General features: G+C 49.0%; 1 protein-coding gene across 1 annotated transcript in view; it reads left to right on the plus strand.

Annotated features, from left to right (window-relative positions):
• The window catches only part of DPF3 (double PHD fingers 3), a 256,417-nt gene that overhangs the window by 152,278 nt on the left and 92,095 nt on the right, over window positions 1-12,044 (plus strand). The window contains exon 6 of the mRNA XM_060163749.1: window positions 2,613-2,691. Within this exon, the coding sequence (XP_060019732.1) occupies window positions 2,613-2,691 (79 nt within the window). The remainder of the gene's footprint in view (window positions 1-2,612; window positions 2,692-12,044) is intronic.

Raw genomic sequence — 12,044 nt, forward strand, 5'->3', positions numbered from 1 at the left:
TCATTTATGCAGCAAACATTTATTAAGTGCTGCTTGGGTGACTGGCCCTGTGCCAGGTTCCAAGTATAATGGTCACCCAAATAGACGTTTTCCACCCTTATGTGGGGGAGATGGAAAACCAACAAGTACACCAACACACATATAATGTCAGACAATGCTATGTGCTATGACATGAAGCAGGGTAGGGGTAAGAGACCGATGGAGGGGATGAGTGAACATGCATTGGTCAGGAGGGCTTCTCTGAGGAGGTGACATTTGAGCAAGACAAGTAGGATTCCGAGTTTCCAAGCTTGAAACATTCCAGGAGACTAGAAGTGTGCTCCAACCACAGGAGGCGTCCCTTGCCTGTCCCCTCAATGCCCTAGAGCCACAATCCCCATTTTGCAGTTGGGGAAACTGAGGTGCAGGGAGAAAGCGGGAGCAGCAGCCACCCTGCCAGCAGCCCTGCAGAGCGCAATTAAACCCTGGCTCTCAGCAGGGCCCCCGCTTCCTGCTGGCTGCTCCCGGCTCCAGCTCTCCTCCTCTTCTCCTGGGTGGTATTTTTAGTCTCCCAGAACCTCCTCCCTGAGTCTGCTGTTGCCTCTGTCATTCTGCTTGACTTGCTTTCACCTGCTCCCAGGCGCCTGTGACAGGGCTGCGGGCGGCACACGTCAAGCTGTCCCCGGCTTCTCCAAGGGGGGCTGGGGGGGGGCGCGGGCAGCTGAGGGTGACCACCCTCAACGTGGGCAGGCGGGGAGGCCTGTCAGTGCCTCGGGGTGACTGCCAGTGCCGCCCAGCTCCCTCTTGGGGTCAACTCTGAGTAATGAGGGCGAGGGGAGGGGACTGTGGGCTGGTGCGTGTGCAGGGGTGGGGGGCAGGGAGGCTAGGAGGGGAAGTGCCCTGGAGGGGAGGGAAGGAGGGAGGTGGAACTTTGTAATTTGTTTTGGAAAGAGACAGCCGAGGAGGTGGTGGCCTTGGTAGCTTGGCAGGTGGTGTTGATTGTGAAGGGTGTGTGTTTGGGGAGAGTGTGAGCCCCGTAGGGCTGGGGTACAGGCCTTTCCACTGTGACATCCCCAGGGAAACTGTGTGTGTGTGTGTGTGTGTGTGTGTGTGTGTGTGTGTGTGTGTGTGAGCAACTCAAGGCCTTTTGACCATGAAGTCCCCTCGGGGGTCACTTTTCCGGACCAGGCCCCTGGGACTGCCCCATTTTCCCTGCACACCAGGTGTTGCCATGTTTTATTTCTCATCTGCTGCACCTTCTTCTCTGTCCCCAAAGACCCCAGCAGGCCCTTTCCTTGGTTGGGAGTTTACTGCTACTCATTACCAGAGAATGACCTGGAGGAGGCTAGGGTGCTACCCATGTGACCGGTGTGGGACTTACAAAGGTCTAAAAATAAACCTTGCCATGTTCTTGTAGCTGGGGCTGCCCAGCCGCCAGCTCCCTCTCTGGCTGCTCTTGTCTATCCTTGGAGGTAGAGCCCATCCCACCCTCACCCCGGATGATGCTGGTGGAGATGCACACAGGGTGGGGGTCTCAAGAGTCCAGCCCCAGGAGAGTGTGAGGTGTCAAGGGCTCTTGCCACTGGCTGGAGCCCTGAGGCAGACCACACAGGGGGGCCTCAGCAGAAGCTTGCCCTATGGAGTAGGCTGAGCAGGGGGGAGGGGAGCTCACGCCCCGATGCTAGGCCTGGCTGCCTCTTTTTTTTTTTTTAAAGCATTTTCTGGTCTATCTCATCTTTTTAAAAAATTTATTTTATTTGTTTTATTTTTGGCTGTGTTGGGTCTTTGTTGCTGCACGCAGGCTTTCTCTAGTTGCGGCGAGTGGGGGCTACTCTTCGTTGCGGTGCCTGGACTTCTCACTGCGGTGGCTTCTCTTGTTGCAGAGCATGGGCTCTAGGCATGCGGGCTCAGTAGTTGTGGCTCACGGGCTTAGCTGCTCCGAGGCACGTGGGATCTTCCCGGACCAGTGCTCGAACTGTGTCCCCCGCGTTGGCAGGTGGAATCTTAACCACTGCGCCACCAGGGAAGCCCTGGCTGCCTCTTGAGAGACTTGAGCTGGAGGGGAGTGTGAACACAGGAGTCTGGGGTGATAGCTGCATGTACGCTACTTGCTCTAATTCGCCCATTATCTGGGCAGCTGAGGGGAGCTGGGTTGGCACCCACATGTGGTTTCAGCGAAGCTGGCTAAGGAGTTGGAGGAAGAGATCCTAGGGGCAACAGTAGAGGATGGGAATTCTGACTGCTCAAGGCTTTGCAGTCAGACTGTCCTGAGTTTGCCTCCTGGCTCTGCACTTAGTGAGCAAGTGACCTTGGGGAAGCTACTAATCCCTCTGTTGCCTCAGTCTCCTAAATCTGCAAAATGGAGATAATAGTAGCACCTGCTTCTCGGAGTTGTGAGGATTCAATGAAGTGATACGGCTGAGTAGCTGAGTGATTTGGGTAGGTTACCTAGCGTCTCTGGGCCTCAGTTTCCTGGCCTGTAAAGTGGGGTTGGTATATGAGAGACTACAAATGTAGTATAAAGTTGAATGAGGAGATATGGGTGAAGCGCTCAGGGCCTCACAGAAAACGTGCTCAGGAACCGTAGTGATTGTCAGCATAACAAGCATCCCAATATTCCCATGTCTCCCCAGGCCCGCGGCTCTACAGGTGGCAGAAGGAGGCACGACGCCGCCTCTCAGGAAGACCACGACAAACCTTACGTCTGTGATAGTGAGTATGGCAGACGCCGCCTTCCTGCCCCAGCCCCATGCTTCCTGTGCCGCCCCAGCCTCAGGCTCGCTGGCTTCTGCTCTTGGGCCTGCCTGCTGCTGCCTCACCGCAGTCACGCCCTGACCTCCCCTCGTTGCTGCTCCAGGCCCTGGTGTTGCTTGCAGGAAGGAGAAGCAAGCCCGGAGGCCTCCCCGCCCTGTGCTCCTCTCCCTGCAGCGCCCTCCTTCGTGGCTTTCCTCCGGCTCTCTCTCTTTCACTCTCTGTCTCCTTAAGGTTCATCCTCTATTTCTTTCTCTGTTTCAGAGAATTCAAACAAAAGCATAACTCAAAATCCTCCAACAAAGGTACTTGGCTCCTGTGGCTTTTCATTTGTTTCCCTTTAACTTCCTTTCTCTTTCTCGCTCTCCTGTCCTAGGTGGGGCAGGTTATGAATCTTTCTCTGACCAAGACTTAGTTTAATAAATGGCCCTCGATCCATCTCCAGCTTCTCTTGCTTGCTTCTGAAACATCTTTGGACAAGCGACTGCCTGGCTCCTGGGTTTAGGGTCTGCAGACAGAGATGGGGAGGGGCCAAGGGGCAGAGCAGCGGGGGCGGTGGCAGCGGGTGGACCTCCAGGGACCTGCAGCTTTCCGAGGGATTGCTGTCAGCTTGAGAGAGCTTTTGGCTTTCTCACCTATCAGAGCACTAGGGGGTGGATTTTTTTTTTTTTTTTTTTTTTTTGCGGTACGTGGGCCTCTCACTGTTGTGGCCTCTCCCGTTGCGGAGCACAGGCTCCGGACGCGCAGACTCAGCATCCATGGCTCACGGGCCCAGCCGCTCCGCGGCATGTGGGATCTTCCCGGACCGCGGCACGAGCCCGTGTCCCCTGCCTCGGCAGGCGGACTTTCAACCACTGCGCCACCAGGGAAGACCCGGGGGCGGGGGGTGGATTTAAAAGCCTTGCCTTAGGGACTTCCCTGGTGGTCCAGTGGTTAAGACTCCACGCTTCCACGGCAGGGGGCCTGGGTTCAATCCCTGGTCGGGGAACTAAGATCCCGCATGCCGTGTGGTGCAGCCAAAAAAAAAAAAAAAAAAAAAAAATCCTTTCCCTAGTTATCTTCTCACCATATCGGGTGCCATCTGCTCGCTCCATGGCAAGGGCAGCCCTCGAAACCCCTCTCCCTGACCATCTTCCCTTCCCACCTTCTCCTCTCTGAGGAAGCAGAGCTCCGCCGTGGGCGAGAAGGGGCTGCAGTGAGGATGGCAGCGGGACCGCTGAGGCAGGGCCCCGGGCACAGTGGTTCCTCGGGCGTCCTGCCCGTCTTGCCAGTGTCTGCAGTCTCTGTGAAAGTGGGAGAGACCCAGGGGAAGATGGGGCACAGGGAGTACATCGGGGGTGGTGCCCTTTTCCTCCCTCTTCACTGGCCTCTTTTGATTTCAAAAAGTTGTTCTGTGCCCGGTGGGGTGACAGCTGGTTGGAGAACCTTTTGCTAGAAGAACTCAAACTCCATGACCCCCATTTGGCTGCTTAATACACCGTGCAGATGACATTCCTGAGACGACTCCTGCAGGTAACATCTCCATCCCAAGCCGAGGCCGGTTCAGCATGAGGAGGGAGCAGGGCATGGGTCTGATGTCTCTTGGCAATACCAGGAGGTGCCTGCTTCCGCCTGGGTCTTGCTTCCTGGATGGGGTTCAGTTTTGTTCTGATGTATAAAAGCCCAAGCATGCTAGCCCTCGGAAGACTGATTCTGGGCTGGGAAGGGTCCTTCAGACCCCCAGGGGGCAGGCTTTCCAGCTGTGTCTGGCCAGAGCAGCCCAGCTATCAAGAAGGCCAAGAGCTGCTTTGGAACTGGGGCATTGCCACTGCATTCCTCTTTCAAAAAGCTGTATTTTCTTAGGTGATTTTCTGCTACCGCAGATAGTGGGATTACCTTTCACGCTCTCTCTCCAGCTTTCATTGGGTTCTCAGCCGGAAATAATCCCAGACACACCCATGCGCCCTTCTCCACCCTCCCCTCAGTTCCTGTCTTCCCTGCCTTTGCCTCCTTAGTATTATATCCACGCAGCACCCTTGTGGGTGTCCCTGTCTGGCCTGGCTCACCCCCTCGCCCCCGGGCTCCTGCGGCTTTGTTTAGGGCTCTCAGTGCCATGTGCTGTTTCCTGTTCCCCTCCCCACGGGCTCTGTGTCTCCTCCTGTTTACCCTGTGGAGCTTGGGAGGCCTGATTGCAGGCCTGGTGGCAGCTTTCTGGAAGTCTCAGGGGCTGATGTCTTGGCTCTGCCTGCACAGGCGCTGCCTGCTTTTTCCTCCCTCGGCGGGACAAGGTCCACCGTGGAACGCCCGTCTCTATCCTGGCTCTCTTAGGAAATTGTGTGGCAGCTCAGTGATTAATAGACTTTATTTTTATCTGGTGCCCTTCAGACATGTGATCCTTTGGGATACGAATGACCTTTGGAGAGGTCACAAGGCCCACCTCCCACCCCCACCCCCCAGCTGAGCAAGGAATGCTTTTAATAATCTCTAATGCATCCTAAGTAGAGAGGTGTCTCCTCAACTCCTTGAATGTCCCCAGGGATGGTGTTACCATAAGCTGCCCTTTCTTCCATGATTCCAACTGTGCTTTGAATGATTGTTTTTTCCTTAATAGGAGCTGAAATTTTTCTCTCCTACAGGCCCGCTTAGCTTTTGTGCATCTTTTCCCAACAAATAGGCACCTTCAGGATTTCGTCTATGCTGGAGGCCCTCATAACATCCCCTTGTATTCTTGGTTTACCTAGGGACGCATCCCATAATTTCTGCAATGGCCAGCTCAGAATTCTCTTCCAGGTTTAATTTAAGCTCAGCACTTTCATTGGAAGTAGCACCCAGGCCAAGTGGTTCAAAGAGTAACAGACACATTTCCTTGTTTATTTTACACGTCGGCTTTTAACACCACCCACGTCTGTAGAGAATAGAAGTAATTGGCCACCCCATTGCACTGTGTACCATCTCAAACACTTCCCACCCGGTGCCTGTCCTGACCCCCTGGGCCAATGCCTCTCTAGGTGTGTGCTCTTTTCTACTTCTACATTTGATTATTCCTGCTTCCATAAATCACTCTGTATTTGGCCCTATTGAGTCTCCATAAAGAGATACAATAATATGTGACTTCAATATGCAAGATTCAATAAAGGCAAATTTAAAGACATTGCCCAGTAGTTAAATTTCATTCACTACAGATTCACAATCCCTGCCATTTTTGTATTGTCTATGGATTGATTTGCATAATCTCCACTCCATCTTTCGAGTTATTTATGAAAATATGAGGCCACCTTGGACCCCACCACCTCTTTCCGGGTTTCTGTGGAGTAGTTGTAGCTATTTTTCAGATGTGATTGTATTTAACCATTCCTGGTGTATATTCCTATATAGTTGTCCTGCTCTGTTCTCGGTCCAAGCTTCCCTTTCAAGGTGGGTGGTTGAAATATTATCTTAGCTGCTAACTTCAGGTGATAGATAGTTTGCTTGTTACCTTTCACTCAGCCCTTGAATTTATTCCATCTCAGAGAAATATTAAAATCATCTGAACATAATTTATTTTTTACCCAATCCATGGTGTGTGTGTGTAGATGAATACTTCATTTTCCAGCAAGTAACCAATCTCTATTAATTATCCTGAAAGTTTACCCAGCTTCAGGATTAAAGTTCTGTTTCTTCCCTTTCAACCTCTTGCCAAAGGGAAAGTGTTCATTCCCTACAGCAAAGCACCTACATGTGACTTTGTAGGAAAGGCTGTTGGTGCTGGTCAAAGTGTGGACCTGGACCACCTGTGCAGAGACAACCGAGATGTTTATTAAAATGTGGATTCTTGGGCCTCACACCAGAGCTCCTACGTCAGAATCACTGGGAGTAGGCCTAGGAGTCTGCATTTTTGAGAGCTTCTCAGGCGATAATTATGAATACTGATTTTTGAGAATGACTGGTCTACCGCATTCAAATTCGAAGACTTCTGGCCTCTGACTGATCAGCCCTTTTATTATTCCCTGTTTTTTGCATCTGGAAGTTCTGGAATCTCCAGGAATTCTCCAGGCAGAGTGCCACCAGCTTGCATTGCTGTTTTAGTTGGTCTCTTTAGAATCTTTCCTTTCCTATTCTTTCAACATTGATATAAAACTCAGTAGTCCGAAATAAAATTCAGCAACCCAGTACTTGACTTTAGTTTACTTAATGGCTTTAAATCCCAATAATGTAGTTAACTCCCTTTTATAGGTGAGATGATAACTGGGGATAGACATATGAAAGAAATCCTTGGGTTTGGGCTACTGAGATATTTTGAAAATAATTTCAAGAGTTTGCCATTTCTCTTCCTAACTGTTCCCAGCTCTGGATTTTCTGTTAGCATCACTGGGGAAGACTCTTGATGAGAGACTCACTTTTCTATTTTCTTTGTTCAAGGAGCATCATAGGAAAGAAGATGGTGGTGATGGGGTGATGTTCAGGGAGAAGGAGAACATTTTGTCTCTAAGCTTCAGCCATTTAGGGAGGAACAAAGCACCCATTTGCCCTTCTGCGGGGCACAATGGAAGTGATTTGTGAAGTTTTTTTTTTTTCCTTTCCCAGTTTTTTCTTTAAAAAAAATTAAATTTAATTACATTGTAGAAAGAACACTTAACCTGAGACCTACCCTCTTAAATTTTTAAGTGCACAATATATGTTGTTCAGTAGGGGTACATTGTTGTACAGAAGATATCTAGAGGTTGCTCATCTTGCTTGATGGAAACTTTATGCTTGTTGGTTAGCGATTTCCTATCACCCCCTCCCCACCAGCCCCTGACAACCACCATTCCAGTCTTCGATGCTTTGAATTTGTCTACTTTAGAGAACTCAAATAGGTGGACTCACGCAGTATTTGTCTTTCTAGGACTGGCTTCTTTCACTTAGCATAATATTCTTGAGGTTCATCCGTGTGATTGCGTATTGAATAATGCAGTATTCCTTTTAAAGGATGACTAATATTCCGTTGTATGTGTATACCACATTTTCTTTATCCATTCATTCATTGATGGGCATTTAGATTGTTTCCACGTCTTGGCTAGTGGGAATACCGCTGCAATGAATATAGGAGTGTTAATATCTCTTTGAGATCTTGATTTCAACTCTTTTGGATAAATACCCAGATGTGGGATTGCTGGATCAGATGGTAGCTCTATTCTTAATTCTTTGAGGCGCCTCCATACTGCTCTCCATAGCGGCTGCATCATTTAGCATTCCCACCAGCAGCGCACGAGGGCTCCAACTTCCCCACATCCTTGCCAACACTTGTCTTTTGCTCCCAGCTTTTTCTGATTACGGTGATAACCCCTGCTAATGGGTACTTACGTGTGCAGAGCACTGTGCTAAGCATTTTATGTGCATTATTTCTGTAAATCCCCACACTAACCTTGAGAGGCAGGGACAATTGACCTCACTTTAGGCAGAAGAAACAGGCTCAGAGGGGTGAGGGGACTTGTCCAAGATCACACAGCCGGTTAATGCTAAAGCAGGGATATGAATCCTCATTTCTCCAACTCCAGAGCTGATACACCCCAGCACATCTCTGCACAAACATCTGGCTACATGTGCCCTCCTCCAAACCAGTATGGAGTTTGGCTGTCCTAAGAGCTGAGGAAAAATATGCTTTAACTGTGAATGAATGAGCGCTTGCTCATTATTTTTATTTTTTATTTATGAGGTGAAGCCCTGGCTACTGTTGACAGACGGCTTCCAGGTGTCAGGTTGGTAAGCTGGAGTCAGGCAGTAATTATAGATGAAGTGGAATGGAATAGTTTACATAATTTTGAGCCTTTTAAATTTAAATCTATTAAAATCACTCTGCCTCCCACCCCTAACTGGGTCATTAGGGTAGCTTAGTGACAAAAGGCAAACAGACGTGATTGAAGCCCTCCTGGGAACTTGACTCACCTCTGAGTCATGTCAGGTATTCACACATCAGGAGTGATCCCTTTCAACTCAGCCTCCACATCAGCAAGAATTTTGTCCTCTACCACCCTCATCCCACAGACGTGTATTTTCGATCGTGTGGCCTGTGACTTCACAGTGTTTCCTCCCTTCTAGAAATCTGGTGGGGTGTAACTCTGTCCAGTTGGGGCAGTGTCAGGATAGGGTCTGGGTTCCTCCCTGCTCTTCTGGGTGGTGTATACCCCAGGGAGAATGTATGGGGCAAGAAGCAGGGTCTGGGGGTGTCGTCTTGGTTCCACCCCTCAGTGGCTATGGCACTTCTCAATGATGGGGAGCTCCTTCCTTGAGTCTCTAGAGCTCCTCAGTCAGCCATCTCCCCCACGCCATGGGCTCCGTTCTTCTCAGCTTAACAATGAGGCTCTTTTCCTGAGAGATAGGATGCTGGGCCGTGGGATATCAGGAGACCACCCCGCGGGGCCGAGAGCAGCCTGGATTGGCGCATGGGGCAGGCACAGTTGCTCCCAAGGCGTTCTAGAAACTCCGCCTGACCTCAGCCTCCTTAAAATCACTCCGGTTTCCCCCATACCTGAGTGCCCAGGAAGAATCAGATGACTACTGCAGTCTTATTAAAAAAAAATTTTGAGGGCATTAAGGTCCCCCATTCTCTAAGGCTCACGTGCTTTTTGCTTCAAGCTGCAGTGGTAAAAGCCAATAACGCGGCCTTCAGGCTGGCCGCCCTTGCCGCTGAAGGGAAGCCGGCCTCATCCCTCAGTTGTTGCCGCTATTATCTTGCAGGTTCTTGCGTGGGGTGCGGCGGGGGAGGGGTGGGAAAGGCTCCGTATCCCAGAAACTTGATTTGTGGAGCAGGGCCTGTGGCATGGGATTGATCCCTGGAGACTGAGTGCATTTGTTCCTGCAAAGCTGGGTCTGTTTAAATATTTAAATGTCCTCGCTTCATGGACACAGGTTGCAGGTTGCCGCAGCAGGGCTGGTAGGAGACAGGGCTGGGGAGAGGCTGAAATTTCTCATTCATGCCCTCATACCCTCTAGCTCTCTCAAGAACCTTGCCCATTGACCACCAAACCTAGGTTTGCCTTTTCTGGGCTGTAACTCACACCCTCTTTTATTTATTTATTTAATTGAAGTATAGTTAATTTACAGTATTGTGTTAGTTTCAGAGGTACAGCAAAGTGACTCAGTAATATATATATTGTTCTTTTTTTCAACTGTTTTCCATTATACGTTATTACAAGATACTGAATATAGTTCCCTGTGCCATACAGTAAATCCTTGTTGTTTATCTATTTTATATATGCTAGTATGTATCTGTTAATCCCATACTCCTAATTTATCCCTCCCCCTTCCCCTTTAGTAGTTGTAAGTTTGTTTTATACCTATGTGTACACCCTCTTGAATTACTTTCTTATCCAGTCAGAAACAGTATACGTTCATTGCAGAAAAATCAGAAATTACAGATAAGCATAAAGGGAAAAATTAAAATCACCCATAATCTTACTCTTCAGAGGTAATTTCCACTTTGTTTTGTTGTATCCTATTTTAGGGTTCTCGCTGTCTCTGTCTACTATACCCTCCCCCCAATAAATGATACATACCACTTTAACCCATCCCCCCCACTCAACAACACATGAGGACCATCCTTCCATGTTAATAAGGACATTTTTATGACAACATTTTAAGGCTATATGGTGTTCCATGATATGGCCATGCCCCAGTTTGCTCAACCATTGTTCCACTTGTTGGATGTTTAGACAGTTTAAAATTTGTTCACTATTAAAAACAATATTGTAGCTGTATGTTTGCATAATGCTTTTATTTCCTAGAAGCAGAACTGTGAGGTCAAAGTGCCTGGTGCACAGCCTTTGATTTCTCTTATTTCAAGTCCTGGTGGGGGGTCAGGGAAGTGGGTTAGCAAGAGCTGCACAAAGAAGGTGCGCTGACTGGTCAGATTGTGGCCCTGCCACTTGTTAGCTTGTTATCCAGAATATTTCGAGAAAATTGTCTTGCTGCTGGGAGTGTCCATTGTCCCGAGGTGTGGAGTGGGGATGTACACGGTTAGGAAAGCTACATGTGATAATATATATTAAAATGTTTGCACATGGTATGTGCTTAATAACTGTTTCTTCCACCTTTGCCTTTTCCTTATTTCCTCTGTCACCAATGTAGTTGGCAAGATAAGGCTGATATCCCAGGAGGAGATAACACAAGCAGTTTTCATTGAGTAGGCAGTGAGCACTGCAGGAATCCAGGGGAGGGAGTGGTCTGGGGCTGGGGACCGGTATGTCAGAGGGTGCTTCCCTAGGATGCCAAGCAGGTCCTCAGTGAGGGTGTATTGAATTGACGGACGTCTCCAGGGAAGGAGGGGTATGTGGGAATCAGCCGGAGGTAATAATAGTAATGGCAAAAGTTTGTTGATTTATAATATGGGCCTGGAATGTTAGGTTTCATCTATATTAATTCTTTAATCCTTGAAAAATACCAGGAGATAGATGGCATGATCATCTCCATCCTACAGATAAGGATTCTGTGGAGAAAAGGGGTTAATTAACTTTCCTGAGGTCAGCCAGTGAATAAGTGGCAGATCCAGGACTTGATCCCAGTTAGCAATCTCTCTCTCTCTCCCCTGCAATCTCCCTATCCCCCCACCCATCACTCATCTCTTCCTGGAATCTACCTTACCTTGTACATAACTCTGCATAGGCTACCTCTCACACAGTATAACAGTTTGTCTATTTGTCCATTCTTCAAGCTAGACTGTGAGCCTTCTGAGGGCAGAGACTGTGTCATATTCAACTTGCATCCCAGACCCAGCACAGTGGCTGCTCCCAAAATGTCGAATGTGGGATGCACATACCAGGACAGAAGATAGACGAGCGTGGCTGAAGCAGAGCGTTTGGGTAGGGAGATTGAGGGGCACAGAGCTGGACATTAGACTGAGCTGCTTAGAGTTTGGCCCGTATAGTCAATGGTGAATCATGGATGATCCTGGAGACGCCTCTGGAATGGTTAATCTTGAGGATTAGGTGTTCAGGGGAGAGAGCCTGAAGCCTGTGGCTAAGAGGAGCCTTTTCCAGTCAGGAAGGAGAAGACATGAAGTCTGGACAGTGGTGAGAGCGGGAACACAATGGATGGGGCAAACAAGCAAGACTTTATGAAAGAAAAATCCACAGAACCTGGCAGAGGACAGACAGGATGTGGGATACAAGAGAGAGGGAGGTGGCAACAGTGACTCTTCAAGTCTTGAGCTTGAGTAATGGAGACATGAGGGAGGCTTAACTGGAATATTCTAGAGGAGGAGGAGGTAATTTGGGGAAGTGATGAAACTTTGACATATGGGTTTGTGGACATGGCAGGACATCCAGGCAGAAATGTCTAAAATATGCTAGTATACATTTGTTTCCCCAAAGTTCATGAGG

This window comes from Lagenorhynchus albirostris, chromosome 1, assembly GCF_949774975.1.
Source record: "Lagenorhynchus albirostris chromosome 1, mLagAlb1.1, whole genome shotgun sequence".
NCBI classification, from domain to species: domain Eukaryota; kingdom Metazoa; phylum Chordata; class Mammalia; order Artiodactyla; family Delphinidae; genus Lagenorhynchus; species Lagenorhynchus albirostris.